The sequence below is a fragment of the Neovison vison genome, chromosome 10, assembly GCF_020171115.1.
Source record: "Neovison vison isolate M4711 chromosome 10, ASM_NN_V1, whole genome shotgun sequence".
NCBI lineage: Eukaryota > Metazoa > Chordata > Mammalia > Carnivora > Mustelidae > Neogale > Neogale vison.
Genome location: NC_058100.1, coordinates 2,710,778 through 2,734,091, shown reverse-complemented (window position 1 = coordinate 2,734,091; position 23,314 = coordinate 2,710,778). Strand labels below are relative to the sequence as shown.

General features: G+C 51.5%; 1 protein-coding gene across 1 annotated transcript in view; it reads right to left on the bottom strand.

Moving 5' to 3' along the window:
* Positions 1–9,390: 9,390 nt before the first annotated feature.
* LOC122918839 overlaps positions 9,391–23,314 on the bottom strand; it is a 32,744-nt gene continuing 18,820 nt past the window's right edge. Inside the window, exons 6-11 of the mRNA XM_044267737.1 lie at positions 20,438–20,797; positions 15,270–15,569; positions 13,611–13,718; positions 13,172–13,317; positions 10,866–10,994; positions 9,391–9,958 (exon numbers count right to left, since the gene is read on the bottom strand). Coding sequence (XP_044123672.1) covers positions 10,884–10,994; positions 13,172–13,317; positions 13,611–13,718; positions 15,270–15,569; positions 20,438–20,797 — 1,025 coding nt within the window. The 3' untranslated portion in view covers positions 9,391–9,958; positions 10,866–10,883. The remainder of the gene's footprint in view (positions 9,959–10,865; positions 10,995–13,171; positions 13,318–13,610; positions 13,719–15,269; positions 15,570–20,437; positions 20,798–23,314) is intronic.

The following is a 23,314-nucleotide window of genomic DNA, read 5'->3' as shown; positions in this document are numbered from 1 at the left end:
TATTGTAGAGGGCATGGCTTGCATGGAGCACTGGGTGTGGTGAAAAAATAATGAATAATGATTTTCTGAAAATAAATAAATTGGGAAAAAAAAAAAAGGAGCACTATTGAAATACAGGTAAGAATTCACCAGGTGGAATTTGAGTAAAGCCCTCTCACCCTTCCCCTCTTTTCCTCCTTGTGGTATCAGGACCTGGTACATGATGGCTAGAGTCACAGCAGCCATTTTGTGACCTTGAGGATGGAAACCACACAGTAACCCACAGAAAAACAGAGGAAGCCTGGAACCTCAACACTTCATACTGTTACCATCTCTGCCCCGAACTGCCTGCCTTCAGGTTTTTTCTGAACACAAGAGAAAAGCAAGTCCATCATCTGTTTAGGTCACCATGATTAGCTCTCTGTCACACACAGCCAGTGCACAGGAGCCCCCGTTATTTGTGATTTCATGTTCTGCGGTCAACCGCAGTCAGGAAGTAGATGAGCCTCCTTCTGATGCATGCTCAGGAGGCCAGTAGTAGCCTCACACGCTGTCACAGAGCCAACAGCACTCCCCTCTCTTCCTCTCATCACATGGGCGTTCTATCATCTCACATCCTCATGTGATGGAGGAGGGTGGGTGCAGGACAGGAAGATATTTTGAGAAAGAGACAACAGTCACATAGCTTTTACACAGCACATTGTTATGACTGTTCCATTTTTATTAGTTACTGTTGTTAATCTCTGACTGTGCCTAATTTGTAAATTAATCATTATCACAGTCTATGTATATAGGAAAACACATAGTATATATAAGGTTCTCTCTGTGTTTCTGGCATCACGGAGGGTCTAGGAACATGTCTCCTGGGGAGATATTGGCTGTAACACAGCTTTAAAATAGAGGAATAATATAAGCATTCTAAACCTCCCTCACTTCCCCTTCCCTGAGGTTTTCCAGATCCGACCCCAGTCTCAGTAGGCAAGACCCTGACACTCAACCTCTTTCTCAAAGCGAAACTTGAGCAGGGCTCTGCTTGAACACATCCTCCCACACTGCCAGAGAACCAGCATGCAATTCAAATATTCTAAATTCCTAGAAAAGAAGACATGGAGTCAACCAGAGTCAAGAACTACAAGCTGTGTATAAACCCCCAGATTATGTAAACAGAAAGAGCTAATGTGGCCCATTCTCACCGAACTAGGAGCGGAAACTGCCGTCTGCTCCCGGCGTTGACTAGAGACAAGGTCAGTTTAAACTCCTCCTTGTCATTTACAGGAAAGTGCTAATAAAATTGAAAATAGGATGTTTACCTTCAGAATCACTGGGAGGTAGAGAGGCAAAGAAAGTCTATGCTAGTAGTGGTCCATCAATTAGATGGCCGGATGCAAAAAAATAAGTTAAAAGATTTTAAGCAGGCAATCTCACAACAAAGTATTTATTAATTTGTGAATCACACTTTTTAAAGAAGATGCCAAAAACTAAAACCTATCAAAATACAAGCTATCCATGTCTTCGAAACAAACCATATGTTAATATCTTGCCACTGATGATGACTTTAGACATCAGCTCGACCCTCGAGGCTCCAAACGCATTTAGATTAAGAGCGCTCACAGCCGTAGAGGCCAAGCCAGAGTTCCTACGGTCTTCTTGACTCTTTTTGCAAGTGTGAACATCTGAATTAAAAAATTCAAGGCAGGGACCTCTAGAAGCTAGGGAAATTTCGACGGTTTACATTATTGCTCTGTTTCAAAGCCACGTTACAGCAAACATCCGTGTCTGTTAGAAACACAATTGGAGGCTAGTCAGAAAGATCTCATCCTAGTGACCTAAACATGCAAGAATCTGTGGCCAGCTTCTGGTCTGATTTAATCGAATGATCTGGGCAGCCTCATAGCATGTAGACAAAGAAGTCTGCCAGGCCTGGGACAAGAGCCATCTCCCTGATTTCCTTGTGCTTCTGTGACCATATATGGGTTCAGGGAAAGGAGCCTGTGGCCGAGGAGCTGCCCTGTGGGGAGCGAGAGGACAGATGCTGAGGACTGTCCAGCCCAGACCCCCCAGGGAGACCAGGGATAAAGGAAGCCCAGCAGGAGGGACAGACTGGTCAGTTGGGCGGGGGTCCCCAGGAAGCTAGGCTGGTGGGAGCCCTGCAGGGGCGCCAGGCCCAGACAGTGCAGGAGCGTTCTCTGCACCCACGGGCCTCCCCAGGTTCTGAGGAGATGGCATTGGAATGACTGATGGGGACGTTAAGAGCAAAGGAAGGTCTCTGGGAAGCTAGACCCCCAGACCACAGAAGGACAACATTCATGCCCCAGCAAGGAGGGTGGTTTTCACCAGCCTCTCCAGGCTCACAGTCTCTGAGGGTCCTGATCCCTCCTAGGAGACCAGCCTGGACTTCTCAGGTCAGCAGCCTTGTGGGTCTAAGCCTCGTGGGTGGTGCTGGCCCGGGAGTGACTCAGCCAGTGCAGGGGGCAGCTGTGGTCGGCAAAGGGCCGCTGTGGAGCCCAGAGGCTGCAGAGATGCCACCACAGGCTTATGTCCTCTGCCTGCGGGTGTGAGACAAGGAGAGAGGCCCTGGGTCAGGCCTGGCCTCCCTTCCCCTCAATGTGGCTTCTCAAGGTCTGCCACGAACTTGATTCTGGACACACCAGTGGCCAAGGAGGTCTGAGACCTGGGCCTGGCTCTGTCCCATCCCGGCGTCCAGACCGGGGGCTCATCAGATCACCTACAGGTCCCGACTTTGCTCATCTGTGACATGGACGGTAACCCTGCGCCCCGCTGCCCCTCACAGGGAACGAGCCTGTGAACTGGAGAATACTGGATCAGGGGTGGGGGCTGGTGTTGACTGAGCTCCCTGGTGGCCTTGGCAGCCCAGACGCCCCGGCAGGCATCTGTGACGGGACAGCAGCAGGAACTAATGGAGCAATGGCCTGTTTGTCGCTAGGTCAGACTTCTCCTGTCCTTCACTGCTCGGAACTCAGCCCAAGAGAGTGTGCGTCTTTGCCTCCGTCGGGGCCCTCAGCCTGCCGGAAGGAGGCAGTTCTCGACTGTCTCACAGAGATGTGCAGCTGTTTTCCCTGTAAACCCACGTCAAAGTACGTTACGGATTTTTTCCAAAGTTCCCTATAAGGAGACATGAGGAGCTGCACAGAAGTGCCTCGTAGGAGGGCCTGCCCTGACCGTCCTGGGACCGGGCACGAGGTCAGCACTCTTTGCAAGCTCGGTGACCACCTGTGGGGGGCAAGGATGGCAGCCACCTCGGTCCGTCCCTGGCCTCCTGCCGTGCTGCTTCCTGAGCCCCAGGCACATGGGAAGACCAGCTCTGAGCCTGGGCCCCAGAAGGAGAGCACGTCTCCTGAGAAGGTGTGTCCCAGGGTCCCGGGGCCTTTCTGCTCAGCCTCCGGCCCTGAGCTCCCAGGGGCGCTGCTGGGCCCACAGAACGGAGGCAGAGCACGCGAGGGCTGCAGGCCAGAGGCCCCCGGGGTGGCTGCACCGTGATTCCAGCCGCCAGAAGGCCAGTTGGAGGCAGGCCCAGGGCGCGCCCCGGCACAGGACGTCCTGGGGTGTCTGGGAGCGATGGCAGGCTCGTGCCTCTGTGCCACGTCATCCGCTTCTGCTGCTCGGAGCCGATGCCCCGCACGACGGTGGAGCCAAGTCCGTCTCCTCCCCTCGTGTCCCACCGGACCCTCGCGTCCCTGCCGCCCCGCTCGGCTCTGGCCCGGGTGTGGGGCGCTCTCGACGGCCCCAAACTCCCGCAACTGCTCGCATCCGTGCTGCCCCGGCGGCCTGGAGAGCCCGTCAGATCCCGCAGGCAGGGGCTCGGCCCGCCAGGCCGCCCCGCGTCCCCGCCTCGGGCCACGAAGTCTCGAGCGTCCCCTGTGCTTCTGACTGGCGGCCTGTGCGCCGGGGCACCGCGGAAGGGTCCGTTAGCCCGCGAGAGCAGCTCCCACGCCGGGCAGCGCCGCTCCTGGCCGGCTCACTAAAGGTCGTGGCAAACGGCACGGAGGCGCCGGCGAGGTCCGAGGGCAGGGGCGCCCGCCCCTCCGCTGTGCCCGGCCGCTCCGGGGCCGCAGACTTCGCGAGTTCGCGGCGCTCCCGCGCCCGGGCCTGACGGCTCTCGGGCTCCACTCCCGACCCGCCCGTCCCCGGGGCAACGGGCTTGGGCGACATTCCCAGCTTCTCGCCAGGCTCCACTTTCCGGGACCGGCCCCGCCCGGGCCCCACCGGGTCGCCTCGCTACAACAAAGCGCCCTCCTGCCCAGGCGAGTGCACGCGAGGTCGGGGCTCTGTCTTCGGAGCCCGGGCGGAGACCGTACAGACAGTGTCCCGGGGCGGCCAGGCACGGGGCTCCCCTTGCCGCGCGGGCCCCCAACGCCAGCCCCCTCCGCTGCACAGCCCACGGCCCGGAGCCCTGCGGCGGCCCCGCCTGTCCTTCCCACGGCCTCTGACCCCGGCCTCTGACCCCGGCCTCCACAACTCCGGAACCGGAATCGGCTTCTGCTAAGACTGACCGGTGAGTCGCCGGCCCAGGCAGCTGCCCAGCACGGCCGGACTTCTTTGTAGCATGCGCACAACCCCGGACGCGGACCGCGTCAGACAGACGCATGCGCACAAGCTCGGACGCGGACCGCGTCAGAGCAGACGCATGCGCACAACCCAGAACACGTGCCGCGTCAGAGCGCAGGCGCACGCGCACAACCCAGGACGCGTCCCGCGTCAGAGCACAGGCGCAGGCGCACAACGCAGAACACGTATGGCGTCAGAGCAGATGCACGCGCACAACCCAGTATCCGGGCTTAGAGCACAAGCACATGCATATACTCAAATATTTGTGCTACTGGGCGCCTGGGTGGCTCCCTAGGTTAAGCCTCTGCCTTCGGCCAAGGTCATGATCTCAGGGTCCTGGGATCGAGCCCCCCATCAGGCTCCCTACTCAGCAGGATCCTGTCCCCGCCCCCCCCCTCGTGATCTCTGTCAAATAAATAAAATCTTAAAAACAACACCACATGCTGAGTCCAGCGCTAATGCCCTACATCGAGTCCTACACATGACACGGTGCACGTGGTCGCCCTCCGTCTCCTGCCCGCCCGGCTCCCCTCCCAGAGGCAACAGGCCCCGGTTGGCAGTCGCTGGAGTCTCGGGTTACTCCTGTGCCTCTGGGGTTACTGATGGCGCTTTACAGCGGACACAGCTGGGCATGACTCCCTTGAACACGCCTCGGCCGCTGCCAGTGGTTGCAGCGGTCCCTGCGCTGCTGGCGTTTGCCGCCTGTGTGGGGATCCTTGGTTTTCCTCTTAGATTTCAAAAAGAGCTCAGCAGCCCTGTGGGCCCTCAGGCTCCACCTTGGGGTGGGGGCAGGGAGCGGGCCATTATCCGGGAACCCCTCCCCCCCACCGTGTCAGAATGAGGACGCTTGCCCAAGGCTCCAGCCAGCGCACCAGCGGCCCGAGCTCCGTAGGGTATTTTCGGGTGTTTGAGATCACTCCTTTGTTGATGGCGCAGAAGGTAAGGCCTGGCTCTGGGACGCTCCATTCCTGGAGCAGGGCGGTGGGCTGGAGTTATTTCATGCTCAGACCCCCCAGCATCGCCCTTGCGTCAACCCCAAGAACCCCACCCCGTCGTCTGTAGCCTCTCTGAGATCCGAGTCCTCCCCAGTCCTGAAGGCGGCCTCAGCCTCTGCTGGGCCCTGCGTGTGTGTTCCAGGTTGGTGTCCTGGAACCGGCTGCATCATGGACTTACCATGATGGGTCATTAACTGTTTCCTGGGCACTACCCCAAGGATTTTCATGGGGAGGATTCACACGTGGGCTCTGCAGACCCGGGCAGCCCTTTCCTTCTGCTGCCGTTGCGACCCTGCCTCTCTTTGATGTTGTGATTTAGACACTTAACTTACTATAGTTTTAAGATTCTGGGGAACGGGAGGAGACACTTGCATTTACATGGTTCATGAACATCTTGAAGAAGTCCCAAACCTGATCTCATCGCCCACATGTGACTTAGTTTCCAACCACTCCTTTGCACTCTGTTACTCAGCAAGAAGTACCAAACCAGGAAACCAACTCGGCAAACAGCTCCGCGACCGCTCCTTGTCGCTCCACCTGTGGACGCACTGCTCCTTCCCAGGTCTGTAACACCTCCCTCGCCACCTTCGCAGTTCCCCAGTAAGTCCTAAGGCAGAGAGAAACTGGGCTGGGTTTGGATCAGTGCTCAGTGATGCCAGAGCTCCAGCTCAACCTGGCCCCCTCCCAGCCTCCCCGCTGCTCAGAGGGCTCCGTGGGTTTCCAGCTTCACACTGTCACCCAGCTGTTAAGAGGTTAAGAGCCAGTGGGCAGCAGGAGCAAGGGCGTCTCGCCTCCCTTCTTCCTCCTGTCAGGATGGAAGTCCTCAGACGCCCCCAGTGAGCCTCTCTTCCTCATCGCCAGCCAGAATAGGGTCCCATGCGCACCGTGGAGCCAGGGCAGCTGCTGAGCCAGGCAGGTTCTGTTGGTGAGAACAGTGGCTCCGAGGGAGGAGATGGATGGTGGGGAAGACATTCCTCCTCTCTCTTCTGCAGGGACCAAGTTTTCTCTGTTTCGTCTCCGCTGCCAGCCCATACTTCTCTTCTCCATTCTACGTGCTTTCCTCTTCCCTCCCTCCACATCACGCCCTGCCTTCTTGTCGTGCAGATCGGATTCTGTTCTTTGCATTCTTAAATTCTGCCAAAGAACCTCTTTTTCCCCAATTATTCTCTTAGCCCTCCCCCTCCCCATCACACTCCAATGTCTTTGTTCAACTTTCATCTCTGGCTTCAGTTAGTCTTTGGGGAATGGTTGTTTCTTTCTTATATTTGGGAAGCCCCCATCTGTGTGTAGGTCCCTGTTAGGTTTTTTCCTTTTCTTTTTTCTGCTTTCGTGTCTTTTCATTTTGCTTAACAAACATGTGTATCTGGATTCCTTGTGATGTTGTCTTCTGGCCATGGAGCTTTCAGCACGGGAGTTAGAGAACCAGACAGGATGGCGTGTGCTCTGTGCCCATCTCACAGCTGCCTGGAAGGGTAGGAGGGGCGCCTGAGCTGGCCAGAACCCTGTGTGCTCTAGCTGCCCAGCTCTGGGAAAGCCACAGAGAAACCGTCGCCACTGAGGAGGGTATTCCCACCCATGAGGTCCCAAGAGGAAGGCCCTCTGGGCTTCTGCTCCTTCTCTCTCCTCCCCCGCTTCACCCCATCAGCCTGGGCCAATGACGTGGCCTGACGTCCTTGTGGTTCAGGGGCTTGGCCTTCCCCCTCCACCACCCTTGCGCCTCTGTCTGCTGCCTTTCCTGTGTGGCTCTGCAGCTCCTAGAATGGTAGATCTCAAACTGGTGTGCTCTGTGGTCAGGGGCTAGCGTGGGCTGGGAGAACATTTTTATCTCGTGCTCTTGCTCAGACAGTCTGTACATGAATCTGTACATTCCTGGATCCTGCAGGCGGCCACCTTATAGCAAAGGTGCTCCCAGGGGCCGGGTTTGCTTTAATGCTGGAGCATCTCACAGGAGGACAGACGGGTGGGGGAAGGGCCATCACCAGGTACAGGAAGGGGCACCAGGAGCCCACACAGAGCCCTCGCCATGCCGGCACTCTCTGAGCACCAGGAAGGTGTTCACAGGTGACTCTTACCACAGGTCTGTGCAGGAAGGTCTTTGATGATCCGCTTTTCTGCATGAGGAGACAGGCCCCACGGAAGCCAGGTCCCTGCCCAGGGGTAGGCAGCCAGGAAGTGTGTGAGGTTTCCACACAGGCAGCTCAGCCCCAAACCTCATGTCTTCTCCATTAAGCTGTAAGGTTCAGAATAACTTGCCCAAAGGTCAATTCATCTAGAACCAATTTACTCCTAAATGAGCAAATCACTGAACACGCTATTTGCTGAATTTGCTAAACTTATCAAATATTCATTTTCATCAATTATTGATAAAGTCTATGGTGATTTGAATTGACAGATTAAGAGAGCCAGTGAGAACTCCAGGGTTCTGTCTTCAGATGTCCTCCCTGGCCTCAGGGTCCTTCTGTGTCCCCCAGCCTCCCCAATGCAGGGCACACCAAGCCAGGCCGTCCGCCCACTGACTTCTCCTTCCCCTACAGGGAGCCAGGTAGGGAAACATCCACCCTTGCTTAGGGAGCTCCTCGGAGAAAGAATGGAAACCCGTTTACTAGAAGTACGGAAACCTTCAAAAGCTGTTTAAACTCTTCTATCCACTATAAAAGGTGTTAAGCTTTATACATAGCTAAAAGAAAGAAGTTTCTGGTAGAAACATAGATTTGATCATTTTGGTGACTCGATCATTCACTGAATCAGCACCCGGCAGACTGACCCACTTCTGCCCCACAACACCTCTCAAACAGGCAGGTCATTCCAAGTTCCTGCTCTGTGGCCGCCCAGGGCCAATCTGATGTACAAACAGGGACAGAAGTCTATCTTTGCAGCACCCACTTACAGAAGGTCATTAGCAGGAGTGTAGTGAACACCCACTGTGGCAGCAAACACTCAGTGAAAAAACTTTTCGTTCTATGATTCCAGGAGTAAGGAGAGAGGTATGTAGGGGGTGGGGATTTTATCAGTGCTGCGGTGCTAATTTTTTTTTTAAGGTGAACGAAACAATTTACAGATCTATCCATTGCCACCTGGTGGAGTTTTGGTTAAAGGATGACACACTGACCAGCTTGAACTCATAAACAAAGACTTTAATCAAGTGTTATACAACAAACTCATATGAGATAGCATTGTTTGTATTCAAGTGTTAAAAATTAAATATAGAGGCTGATGTGAAGCTACAGTGTTTTCCTATAATCCTAATATTAATGATATCACTGTAACAAAACAAAAACACCCATCATGTAACATTAAAGTTGTGGGTTTGAGTACTAGTTTGCGTAACCATTGCTTGTTATTTTGTTGCTTTGTTTTTAACTACTTTATGCATATTTTGAGTTTATAATATAAAAACTATAAGCACAAGACATTTTTACATAGTTGCATACTTACAGATCTTTAATTTACAATAAAAGTAATTTAAATTGATACTAGGTAATGGGAATTCTTTTTTTTATTTTTTTTAAGATTCATTTATTTGAGGGGTGCCTGGGAGGCTCAGTGGGTTAAGCCTCTGCCTTCAGCTCAGGTCATGATCCCAGGGTCCTGGGACCGAAGCCCACATCAGGCTCTCTGCTTGACAGGGAGCCTGCTTCCTCCTCTCTCTCTCTGCCTGCCTCTCTGCCTACTTGTGATCTCTCTCCCTCTGTCAAATAAATAAATAAAATCTTAAAAGAAAAAAAAAGATTCATTTATTTGAGAGAGCGTGAGTGGGGAGAGGGGCTGAGGTAGAGGAAGAAGCAAACTCCCCACTGAGCGGGGAGCTAGATTCTGACTTGTTGTTTGATCCTGGGACCCTGAGATCATGACCTAAGCAGACACTCAACCAACTGAGCCACTCAGGAGCCCCAAGAATTCTTTTTTTTTTTTAAGGACTCTTTTTTGGGACTACAAAGCAAATTTTTACTGAATTATTACAAGAAGTGGAGATAGAAGGAACCCCTAATAAGCATAATACAAATACCAAACTAACAAAGTAAACCACAGAAAACACAGGACAATTTTGTTTATGAATAATGATGTAAAATCCCAAATGGAAATATTATCAGACAGTAGCACATTAAGAAAATAATACAGCAACTGGGATTTATTCCAGTAGCATAAGAACAGTTCAATAGGAGGAAATCTATTAATGTATTATTCACAGAGGAAAAACAGGAAAACCGGATAACATCATCATGGATGATAAAAGGGAAAGAAGAAACTCTCACATTTTCTTCATGGCAAAATTCTTGATAAAGTAATACTAAGGACATACTTTTTAGATATGCCTTAAAAACCTTACAATAAACATCATGCTTAACAGGGACACGCTTGGACCACTTGCAATAAGTTCGGAACACAAGGATGAGCTTCGGAGTCACTCTTATTAAACACTGGGGGGTGTTCACCAGCATCAAGACACAGGAGAGGAATGAAGTGTAAAAATCGGAAAGAAAGAAGGAAAAAGTCTAATTATTTGTCATTAATATGGTTCTTTGCCCAGAAATTCGAAGGGATCGAACGAAAAACTATTTCAAACAGTAGAGAAACTTAGCGATGCGGCAGTACGTGTTGTGGGTGCGTTATGGTAACAACTAATTAGGAGATACAACAGGAACAGGATCCCATTTGCAACTGATGAAAGATAAATTCAAGGAGACGTGCCTTTGACTTTCTTCCAATTTATGTACATTAGGTAATTTTTTTTAACAGGGTTGATAAACTGCTTGAATTTTGAGAGATCTGGAGCTAGTGCGTGTCTGGTGCTTACAATAAGCCAGGTGATGGGGCTCAAGAATTATTTCCTTCCTTTCTGCCCCTCCCTCCGTGCTGAAGCTGACCCTGAACTTTATCTCAGCAGCTCTTGCTTTTCTACAGTCCAGCCCATCCCTCTTCTGTTCTTGGGGGATGGGCTGGGCAGTGACATCCCGGAAATCCTCCATCCAAGGCCCGCCCAATTCTGGGAAAGCATCTCTGTTCCCAGACGTGCGTCCTCGGGTCCTGGCTGACTACGGGCGTTCCCTCACGGGGGTCAGTGGGTCACAGGTCAGAAACCTGACCGCCCGCCCAGGGATCAGCCCAACCTGCTGGAGGCTCAAGCGACGTGGTCAAAGCTCCCCGCCCGTGAGGTGAGACGACCTTGGTGAGGAGCCCTGGGACACGTGGTGCTGCTCTGCCATCTTGGGGTGGGGGAGCACATCAGGAAGATCTGGGGTCTTGTCCTAGCTCTACCTAAGGAGGGATTTCTGGGACCCTGGGTGGAGTGTAAGGTGGGGCAGGTCTTGCCAAGGCCCCTCATACCTCAACGTCTTCGTTAACCTAGGTGTCCTTCTGGGTCATTCGGCTCATCCGGACCTTCTCGTAGACAGTGTAGACGGTTGGGCTGCACTTGGGCTTAGGGGGATGGCAGCTGTCCCTCTCCATGTCATTCTGTGATTCAAGCAGAGTTTAAGGGTGCTCGTGGTCAACGTCAAAGAACCAGGCGCAGAGGTCAGTCAACTCACTCTGCTTCATGTGCTTCTTGACTCAACCCCTGTAACCCTAAAACATAGCTTCATGCAGACCTCCCTCTTGAACACTGCAGCGTCTCTGTCCTCTCCCTTTGGTGCTACCCCTCTCTTCCCCATCCCCCATCAGACCCGTATTTTGCTCACTTTCTGGTCTCCCTTCCCTGACAGCCTTAGTTAATAGCACACCCCACCCTCTTCCTGCCACATTTTCCCTGAACACGCATCATCACCTAAGACTTCACATTTTGCTTATTTATTTTATTTGCCATGCTCCCCTCACCCAACCTAGAATGTGTGTTCTCTGAGGCCGAGGATTTTTTGTTGTTTTGTTGACCTCTGTGTTCCAGATCAGAACAGTTCTGGGATAGAGTAGACACTCATTAAATATTAGTTGGACAAATTTGCAGCTCACTGTGGCAACTCTCATCGCAAAAGTGCTTTGAAAAACTGCAAAGTGGCAGATAAAGGTGGTATTCCCGCAGTCTGCATTTTATAAAAGAAGAAACAGCCCAGGCAGTAGTTCTGTAAGGCTGAAGGAGAAGAGTCAGCATGGCAGCCTCACGCCCCTTCCCCCGACCCTGATCCTTCATGCCCCTCCCTGCTTTCCTCCCTGCGTCCTGGGAGGAAAAGAGTCTTCTTCAGGCTGGAAAGCTCCCCAGGGGCAGAGAGACTGAGGGGGCAAAGCTGGGGGTCTGGGTCAGAGGTCAGCTGATTTGTTTCTTTATCCCAAACCACACATTGCTCCCTTCCCGTGCTTCTCCGGTGGGAATACTGGGATTTGGGTGTCAAGGAACGACTCCCTGAGCCCCCGGTGGCCCGTGTCAGATGGAACATAACTCAGAGGGGATGAGACGGAAAGCCACAGTGTAGCAGTCCCGAGACAGTTGGGGACAGGGCAAAGCACACTCCGCTGGAAACAAAGAGGCCCCTTTCTACCTGGTACCTCCATGGTTTCCTGTCCATGTCCTTCTTAGTGTTCCTTCTGGATCCCACTTTCCCCCCCCCGCCGTGAACTGCTGGGACAGGACCAGGGGATTCTAAGGTCCTGGTGGTCAATGTGGGTCAACGATCCAGCGTGTCTCCCTTTAGCAAAATCAAAGGATGGGAGAGGAGAGGACCCGGCCACTGGCGGCTCCAAGGAGTCCAGACAGTGCCTCTCTTTGCTTTCCTTCTGTTCAGTTTTAGTCCAGTGGCTCCCAAAGGGTGGGGCCATCCCTTGGGAACGTGTTCAAAATGCGAGGTCTCCGGTCTGCCCTGGACCCACTGAAGCAACCTGGGCGGGGGTGGGGGCAGTGGTTGGCAAGCCCTCCTTGTGTTTCTGATGCGAGCTCAGTATGAGAACCCGCTGCTTCGGGGGTGCGGCTCTAGGCGCCTCCTCCCTCGGGCGACTCCTGCCTCCCGGCCTTCCCGTCGTGGAATCAGGCCATCTGTGACCATTTCTACCTGGGGGCTGGTAACACGTGAGATGTTGTCCCAGGGGCGACTCACAGCAGGGCAACAAAGCCTTTATCCCAAAAGGAGACATTAATGACGGGATCTCGGGCAGGGAGGGGGATGGATACCGTGTGGGGGAGAGCAAGGGGCTTTCTTGATGCTCCTCAGAACCTTGGGTCTCCCCTACCTCCAGGCCCTGCTCGTGGACCCCACTCCTGCTTGCTTTGGGTCTTCTACGGATGACAGGTCCCACCTGACGGGCAACCACTTACACCCCTGCCTCTCCCCAGAGCTGGAGTCTGAGCTTGTACGTGGTGAGCCCCTCCAGAGAAGCCTGGGTTCTCTCCTGCTGCTTCCCCTGCCAAGCTGCGTGCGCTCGGGTCAGTCACACACCTAACCGGGCCTGCCTCCTTCCCACTCCTGCTCCGCCATCCCTCCTCCCCGGGTGGTGGCGAGGACCCGATGAGATTGTGTGCATAGGAGCGAGGCATCGCCCCTGTCCGTGGCCTCCACCCTTCACTCGCCATTCCAGACACAGCAATCGCAGCATCCACAGCAAGGACCGGACCAGAGCCAGAAGAGCCGCCGGGTACCCTGGACCGGCCAGCACTCACAGCCTCTGGGCACCAGTCGGTGGACCGGGTTCAGTTCCCTTGGACCCACCTTGGGGTGTCTCAGGAGGCTGATCTCCACGTCAGGAGGACTGTGGCTGTGGGCCCCTGCAGTCCGCAGGCCAGCAGGTTCCTCTGTGGGCGGGGCCTGGGGCATCGTTGCTGAGCCCAGCTCTGTGGGTAGCAGAGCGGACCTGCCTGTACACAGCACGCACAGTGAGGGTGTGTGGGATTGAGGTGACCTCTCGCCAGCCCCAGGGTGGGGCGGCCACAGCTCCCTGCCCATCCCTGCCGTCCATCCCCCTCCCGTCTGGGCGTGCACACAGCCCCTACCCTCGGTGCCCGCGCTGCCCCAGCCTTCTACCCAGATGATTCACAGGCAAGGCGAGGCGAGGTCAGTAAGCCCTGTCTGCCAGCCCGGCCCCTCCCGGGGATCCCCTCCATCCACTGCCCTCCCCCAGAGCTCCCCTCAGGCTCTCGCTAGCACCTACCCCTCCTGGACTGTATCTTCTTCCTCACCCAGATGCACACTCCGCAGGCCACGCTCAGCATCAGAACTGTGAACAAGACGCCTCTCCAAAGCCACTTGCTCTGAGAACCTGCCAGCAAAGACCAGTGTCAGGTGCATCCCTATGGGGCCCATGAGGCAGGTGACAGGGGAGGCGGACCCCATGACTCGGGGCCCGTGTCCTAAGTGCACGTCCTTGCTGCAGCCCCGACAGGTTCCTGCCCGCCGGCCGGGGGCCTCGTACCAGGCTGTCTGCCCCTTCTGCCCAGAGACCTCAGAGGCTCCCCCAGCCGCAGGTGCCGCCCGTGCCTGCAGCCTGGCCCCATCCTCCCCGGGCGGACTCCCAGGTGAGGCCCAGCCTAGGAAGGGAAGGGGATGAGAGGTTCCGGGGCCGCCTGACGTCAGCCCATGTTCTGCCTTGTGGTCTGTCCGCCACACGAAAACGGCTCCCGCTTCAAGGTCCAGCTCAGGTGTTCCCTTCTCTGCGACGCCTTTCCCGAGTCCTGCGGCAACTACTCAGGGGTTTTCTTCTTTTCATCCGGGAACCATAGAGCTTATATTTGCCTCAACTTCTGCGACCGTCACGCGGCTTCGTGTCGGCCAACAGACGGCTCCTCGTCCGTGAACTGTTACCTGATACTTACTGGTGAGCTCCGTGCCACACGCTGCGCTGATAGCTTCAACGACCCCATGAAGTGGACATAATTAATACCTGTCTCAAAGGAAGGCTCCCGAAATTAAGTGACTTGTCCGGAATCACACAGCCAGGAAGTGGCGGGGCCCCCCCCCCACGGCGCTGGAAGTTCGCTGGGCGGGGTTTTGTCTCCCTGTCCCCTGCATCTTCCCTCCTCCCCGTACACGGTGAGCGCTCGGCCCCGGTGTAAGGTCCCACGCTGGGTGGCTGAGTAAGGACATGGCCGGGAGGCGCCGCGGGGGCACCGGAGCTCAGGAGGATGCTGGTGGGACAGGACAGCCACAGCATTTATTAACCGCCTTCTTCACATCCTCTGTTCCTGCTCCGTAGCTCTGGGAAAGTAGGGGATTTGGTATTTCATGGCATCAGGGCTCCCCCTCACCTACCATGCACTACTGTATATACTCCCTTTCTGCATGGCCGAGGGGTCCCTTGAAGCTGACGTGGAAGTGTGATGGCCACAGGGGCTCACACGGCTCAGAGGATGGTTGAACTGTGGTTTATGAACTCAGAGGTGGCAACCATCCTCAGAAAGGTCACGTATACCACACAGCGAAAACACAGCATTTATAACCACGAAAGGGCTATGAGCGTCCAGACCTGGAACTTGAGATTTCAGGGCTGGGGGCGGGGTGCCCTCAGGTCCTCGGTCTGTCCTCTGCAAGTTCTTCCTTCCCCTGCCTGCATTCTGCTAACTAGGCCAGCATCCCAGGCTCCCTGATGCTGGAAAGGGGTGCCCACATGAGCCCCACAGGTACATCCTGGGAGACTCAGCAGTCTCTAGGTACTGGTTTAAGTTCTAGAATGAAGGTGTGGTCATGTATCTGTCTCTAGTTGCTTCACAGAGACCCCCTCCCAGTGCTCCTCTGTCCCATCGATTTCCCTGCGTCCCCGCAGTCCTGCCCCTGCCCTGCTCTCTGCCAGCGCTTCCCAGCAGACCCCACTCACCCTTCCACAGACAGATGTTCTGCAGGAGTAAGGTTGCATTCTTTTCGTCCACGGGGTTGCTGACCCTGCAGGTGAGGGGGCCATTGAGCTGGCTCAGGGGCAGGCTCAGGCTTAGATTCCTGGAGCTGGGGGCTGGCCCCAGAGCCTCTCTCTCCTCCAGCTCCCTGGGAAGCCCCTCACTCAGCCAGGTCACTGTCCAGATCTCTGTGGCTCCTGGGGTCCCACACTCCAGACTGACATTGCACCAGCCTGCCTGGTTGGATGATGAATGAATCACGATCTGGGGGTGGGGGATGGGCTCTGGCATAGAAGGAGGCAAAAGAGAAACTGAGAGTCAGCATTGGAGGACACACAAGGGAACCAGCACAGTCACCAGCTGACCCAGCTCCGGGGACTTCCTAACTATGGGCCAGGGGAAGGGACCTACTGCCCCCAGCCCGGGGGTTCTGACTCCCAGCCCAGGGCAGAGAGCTGAGGCCCTCATCTCTCAGATGAGCCCTGAGCTCTTCTATTTCTATGTAATCCAGTAATCATGATGGATATAATTCTTTTTTTTAAAAAATATTTATTTATTTATTTATTTATTTGGGAGAGAAAGTGGGTGAGCACAAGCGAGGAGAAGGGTCTCGGACAGACCCCATGCTGAGTGCGGAGGCCGAGGCAGGTCTCGGTCGCATTACCATGAGATCATAACCCGAGCAGAAATCAAGGATCAGAAGCTTAACCGACTGAGCCACCCAGATGCCCCAATAACTCTATAATTATATTTACACATGATGATTATACTTATGATAATAATTGTATCTATTCTCAAGGATACAATAAACACAACATGAAAGGAGTTGAGAACACAAGGGGAAACATGTTAGAAGTTCTTGTTTTTCACTTATTTGTGGAGCATAACAAATAGCATGGAGGACATACGGAGTTAGACAGGAGAAGGGAGTTGGGGGAAATTGGAAGGGGAGGTGAACCATGAGAGACTATGGACTCTGAAAAACAACCTGAGGGTTTTGAAGGGGCGGGGGGGTGGGAGGTTGGGGGGACCAGGTGGTGGGTATTACAGAGGGCACGGATTGCATGCAGCATTGGGTGTGGTGCAAAAACAATGAATACTGTTATGCTGAAAATAAATAAATTTAATTTTAAAAAAAAAGAAGTTCTTTTTTTATTTAAAGAGAAATACCGATGAACGTTGAATGTCGAAGTAAATATTTAAGTTAAGTATCCACTAGGATGAGAGTACAAGGGGTTATAACTACCAAAATACTAGAGATGTTTGGATGGATGAAAACTCTACCAATTCAACAAAAGGCAAGAAGAAGAGATAAACGATGGTGAATCAAGATTAGGAGAGGACAGGAGAAGCTGCATCTGGGTAACCCTGAGCTCCATCTGTGGGCGTGACGCCCCCCACTACACACCCCAGACTCCCACTCTGCTCCTGCCGCTGTGTGCTCGTCCTATCACCTGTGACAGAGAGATTGAAGAGACAGAGACAGAAAATCACCCACAGGGGACACGTCAACAACGTGATGGCAGGTGTGACAACAGTCACACAGACCGAATCCAGGTTCAGAAAGAAAACACTAAACGGCCCCACACAGAGTGTAAATTCCTGTGGTCCTCACCATAGAGCCTGGAGATGGAGAAACATCAGAAAGCAGACCAGAAAATCCAAACCAAAACACAGCTGGAAATCCCGGGGCCAATGACCCAATGCACGCTTCCTGCAGAGAAGTTCTTCCCTGTGGGCGACAGGCCCCCACAGACGAGAGGGAAGGCAGGAGCCCGAGTCACCCTGACACGGACAGCCCCTGGCCAGCCTGGCACACGGCTCCCTGCACACTCAGCCCCGCAGCCCTGTCCGTCCTGGCCTCGCCTGCCCACACTCTAGAGAGCTCAGGGATGTCGTCCAATCTTCCTAGAGCTGCCCCGGGGCTGACCCCGAGGTAGGGGCCTGTGCTGGACCGGAGGAAGGGTCTTCAGTCCTGCAGAGACAGAGCCTCACGACAACAGAGACTTTGGCCTTCGTCCTTCTCTCATTGGCCATCTTCCGTGTGGGCTGGTGTCTGCGGACAGAGCCATCCGGGACCATGAGGACGAAGCAGGAGGACAAGATCCGGTGCCCAGGACGGGTGGAGCTGAAAGATGGGGCAGCCCGGGAGCCCGGCACCCCGCTGAGCAGACGGCGGACCCCAGCCTCGGCCGTCACCTGACTTCCTGTTCCAGAGCAAGACCCCACCTGCTTCAGCCTGTGGCAGCCAAGCTGCAGGCTCACTGCGGTCAGACGTAGTCCTGACTTCTGTGCACGGACGATGATAAAGAAGATTAACCAGCAAAATCAAAAGTTGATTTAAATAAAAATAGACCAATCAAAAGCAAAACACTGAGGTCTGAATAAAAAGTTGAAGTTCTACATAATTGTCATTAGGAATGAAGATCAAGGCATAAATACAGATAAGAAACAACATTGAAAATTAAAGGGAAACACCATTTAAGAAACACATTAATAAATTTTAAGATGTAGGTGAGGTAATGCCTTCCTAGGAAAGTGAAGTGATCAAAATTCTAGTAAGAAGATGCAAGAACCCCCACTTAGAAGATATTGGAAGGTGTTAACAGTCTGTCCTCATCATGGGTGTGAAGGGCACACAGTTTTGGGCGGGAGCACTGCCCAATGGCCAAGGAAAAGAACATTCCTGTGTTAGAGACAGTGTTCCAGCTTAGAAAAGTCAGAAGGTTGTCAGGGTGTAAAGTATAGGTCAGCTTTACCACTCGGGTCAGACGAGGAGAAGCCCTAACCCAACACAGGACAAACACACCTGCTAACCCGTGGGTTACAGTCAATCATACACAGAGAACTTAATATTCTTAAATTAAATGTTGGCTAATAATATTACATGACACATCATGATCATGTTGGGTTTGTTGCAGGAATAGAAGGACAGTATAATTACAAAATTTATTAGTGGAATTTACTCCATTAACAAATGAAAAGAAAAAAGTAATTAGCATTTTGGGAGCAGGTGGGTATTCTCAGGCACAGCTCCAAGCACTTTCCATTACCTTCTATAATTCCCATAATAACCTACAAAGCTACACGCATCTGCTGTGTCAACAGCGGGATCCAGGTGGGGGAGGCAGACTTTAGTGCTAAAGGTCAGATAGTACATATGTAAGGTTTCACTGGCCATATGGTCTTGGTCACAACTACATAACTTGGCCACTATAGGGAGAAGGCAGCCAAATACAACATACAAATGTATTGATGTGGTTGTGTTCCAATTAAACTTTACCTATGAAAACAGACATGCAGGGGCACCTGGGTGGCTCAGTGGGTTAAGCCTCTGCCTTCGGCTCAGGTCATGATCTCAGGGTCCTGGCATTGAGCCCCGCGTCGGGCTCTCTGCTCAGCGGGGAGCCTGCTTCCTCCTCTCTCTCTGCCTGCCTCTCTGCCTGCTTATGATCTCTCTCTGTCAAATAAATAAATAAAATCTTTAAAAAAAAAAAAAAACAGACATCCAGTAGATTTGACTGATGGCTATGATCTGCCAACCCCTGATCAGGGAATAAGTAAAAATACAAACTTTCAACCTTCCCAAAACTCATAGCACATGTGACTAGGGAAAATAATACTTTAAAGTAGCTTCTTTAAAATACCTGAACTGATTAACAGGTAATAATTTAAATATAAAACCAAACAGAATATACAAAGTGTTAGGAAGCACACACAGGTATTTAGAAAGCTTCTGCCTCTGGGAATGAATTTGTTCATCAGCTGGTTTGTATGAATGTTTGTTATAGCATCTTTTCAACAGGTGAGGGACTGTAAATCAAGCTTGGAGAATCAAAACTCCCAGGAAAATTAGGTGTGTCTCTGTAGGGTTCCTTTACTTATTGCTGACTTTTACCCAGCTGCAGGACACCTGCTGAATGCCTGCTGGGAACTGTGTGGAGCTGTGGGCAGGGGCCACAGAGGGCAGGGCCAGCAATGGGGCTGTCAGGGGACAGCAGACCACACGCTGTTGCTCCAGTGCAAGGCAGAGAGAAAGATGGTCCAGGAGAGGCTGGAAACAGGAGCATTTGCCTAGAGAGGGTGAGAGATGTGTAGTGTACTGAGAGTCCCCAGCATCCAGGAAAGAGGAAAGACTGGGGAGCCAGGTAGGGTGGAGGGCAGCACATGGGAGCGGGGCACAAGGAGAAGTGTTGGAAACACAGCGGGACATCCAGGGAGCAGATCCTGGGCGGGTTAGACTCCCTCTCCTGAGGGCCATTGATCCTGTGGGGAGTAAGGGCAGGAGTAGGTTGGCTGTAGGCAGGGAAATGAAAGGAGGGTCCTGCATTTCTGAAAGCTCAACAGAGCAGTCAGGTGAAGGGGGATTTTTGAGGGGAAGACCAGGGGCAGGGGAGACTGTGAGGAGGCTGCTGTGGTTCCCAGAGCAGGGGACAGACGCGAGAGAGTTGGGTTGGGTAGACACCCTGGGCTCTGCTCTTCTCCTCCTTTTGTCTTGCTCCCCCTGCCCTCTCTACCCAGGTCTCTGCTCCTGGGGGGAGGGCATTGTCACTGGCCTGGGAGCTTCGGGTGCCAGGCCTGTGTCTCCTTCCGCACCTCCATTTTGTCTAGGACGGGGCTGCGTCCCATGGTCCTCCTGGTACGAGTGCAGGGCAGGCAGTGGGAAGGGTTTTACCCAATGTGGAGTTCTAACCCTTGGTCTAGGGTTAGACCAAGTTGCTCTTGGTCTGATGCTGGAGTTGCTCCTCACTGGTCTGATGTCCTGGTTTCTTGTTTTATTTCTGCCAACTTCTTGGGTCAATTAAGAGTTTTTAAATTAGTTTTTGAAATAACTGGTTAAGAGCGTTTCTGATACAAGTTTGTATTCTGATCGTCAGCTGTGCAATGCTTTGCAATAGAAGATAGTTTTATGTCACCCTTTTGGATGGCTTCCTGCCCCTCCCCCATTTCCTGTGTTGTTTAATACTTTTTAAGGCATATTAGCTACTTTTTCCTAAGGTGACATCTTTAGAATTTAGCTTTTAGGGTTAGGGCATCAAAAGAGATGCAAATACTCCTAAAGAAGATTTGATTTTTTTTTTTTTAAACCTGTTTAGGCCAACTTACTTGAGATAAAGTGCTTGTTGGAAATACTGACTGGGGCTCACCTTACCATATACACAGAGTTTAAAGACTTCCTTCTGGGATTTTCCTGTGCGGAATTTGAGCCTTGCTGTATACCATCCACTCATTTCCGTGGTGAGATTCCTGATGCTCAAAACTGCTGGCTCTAGCAGAGAGAAGCTGCTCCTGTATTTTTCCTCCAGTTCATACCAGTCAGGAGTGGCATTAAGTTTCCAGGACACCAGGATCCCTTCTTTCTCAGTCTCAGAATGCCAACTCCACTCAATCTCTCGGACATTCGGGTACAAGGAGGAGGTCAGCTGCAGCTGGACAGATGTCCCCACAGTCCTTTCCAGGGTGTGCGAGATGCTGGGGTTGTCCACAGTCTGGAAGCTTGGTGAGGAGATAGCTGAGATGGGGAAAAAAAAGTGGACAAGAATTATGCTGCTGTAGGACCTGTGGTCCCATCATATCATGGGCACGTTTACAAGAAAAGGAGTCTCTCCAATTTCACAGATGAGGGGGCAAAGCTGCAAGCAGCTTGCTTAGATGCTGTCCTTGTCTAGAGCGCACAGCGCTGGGTCCAGCACAGTGTTTTGAACTCAGGGGCGCCTGGGTGGCTCAGTGGGTTAAAGTCTCTGTCTTCAGCTCAGGTCATGCCTACTTGTGATCTCTGTCAAATAAATAAACAAAAATCTAAAAAATAAATAAATAAATAAATAAATAAATAAATAAAAATAAAACTTGAACTCAATCCCAAGAGAAAAATTGGAAGGAACACAAATAATGGAGGTTAAAGAGCATCCTACTAAAAAATGAATGTGTCAACCAGAAAATTAAAGAAGAATTTTAAAAATTCATGGAAATAAATGAAAATGGAAACATGACAGTTCAAAACCTCTGGGATGCAGCAAAGGTGGTCCTAGAAGGGAAATATATAGTGATACAAGCCTTTCTCGAGAAACAAGAAAGGTCTTGAGTATACAACCTAACCTTACCCCTAAAGGAGCTGGAGAAAGAACAGCAAAGAAAGCCTAAACCCAGCAAGAGAAGAGAAATATAAAGATCAGAGCAGTAACCAATGAAATAGAAACAAAAGTAACAGTAGATTATGCTGAGTGAAATAAGTCAAGCAGAGAGAGTCAATTATCATATGGTTTCACTTATTTGTGGAGCATAACAAATAGCATGGAGGACATGGGGAGATAGAGAGGAGAAGGGACTTGGGGGAAATTGGAAGGGGGGGTGAACCATGAGAGACTATGGACTCTGAAAAACAATCTGAGGGTTTTGAAGGGGCGGGGGGGTGGGAGGTCGGGGTACCAGGTGGTGGGTATTACAGAGGGCACGGATTGCATGGAGCACTGTGTGTGGTGCAAAAATAATGAATACTGTTATAATGAAAATAAATTTTAAAAATTAAAAAAAAAATAACAGTAGAACAGATCAATGAAACTCGAAGCTGGTTCTTTGAAAGAATTAATAAGATCGATAAACCCCTGGCCAGGCTTACCAAAAAGAAAAGAGAAAGGACCCAAATAAATAAAATCATGAATGAAAGAGGAGAGAACACAACCAACACCAAGGAAATACAAACAACTATAAGAACATATTATGAGCAACTAAACACCAGCATATTTGACAATCTGGAAGAAAAGGATGCATTCCTAGAGACATAGAAACTACCACAACTGAACCAGGAAGAAATAGAAAACCTGAACAGACACATAACCAGTAAGGAGATTGAAGCAGTCATCAAAAATCTCCCAAAAAACAAGAATCCAGAGCCAAATAGCTTCCCAGGGGAATTCTACGAAACATTTAAAGAACTAATACCTATTCTTTTGAAGCTGTTCAAAAAATAGAAATGGAAGAAAAACTTCCAAGCTCATTTTATGAGGCCAGCATTACACTGATCCCAAAAATAGAAAAAGACCCCCATCAAAAAGGAGAATTACACACCAATATCCCTGGTAAGCATGGATGCCAAAACTCTCACCATGATACTACCCAATAGGAACCAACAGTACATTAAAAAGATTATTCACGGGGCGCCTGGGTGGCTCAGTGGGTTAAAGCCTCTGCCTTCGGCTCAGGTCATAATCTCAGGGTCCTGGGATCAAGTCCCGCATCGGGCTCTCTGCTCAGCAGGGAGCCTACTTCCTCCTCTCTCTCTCTCTCTCTCTCTCTCTCTCTCTCTCTCTCTCTGCCTGCCTTTCTGCCTACTTGTGATCTCTGTCTGTCAAATAAATAAAATCTTTTTAAAAAAAAAAAGATAATTCATTGCTGAATAAATTTATTCACCACTGAAAAAATTCAGTGGGATTTATTCCTGGGATGCATGGGTGGTTCAATATCCACAAATCAATCAATGTGATACACCACATTAATAAGTGAAAGGATATTAATGAAAGAAAGGACAAGAACCATATGATCTTCTCAATGGATGCAGAAAAAGCATTTGACAAAATACGGTATCCTTTCTTGATTGAAAGTCTTCACAATATAGGGATAGAGGGAACATACCTCAGTATCATAAAAGCCATATATGAAAAGCCCACAGTGAATATCATTCTTAATGAGGAAAAACTAAGAGCTTTTCCCCTAAAGTCAGGAACCTGACAGGGATACCCACTCCTACCACTGTTGTTCAACATAGTACTGGAAGCCCTAGCCTCAGCAATCAGACAACAGAAAGAAATAAAAGGCACCCAAATTGGCAGAGAAGAAGTCACACTCCCACTCTGCAGATGACATGATACTCTATGTGGAAAACCCAAAAGACTCAACCCCAAAATTGCCAGTTCTCATACAGGAAGTCAGCAAAGTGGGAGGATATAAAACCAATACACAGAAATCAGTTGCATTTCTATACACCAACAGTGAGATAGAAGAAAGGGAAACTAAGGAATTGATCCTGTTCATA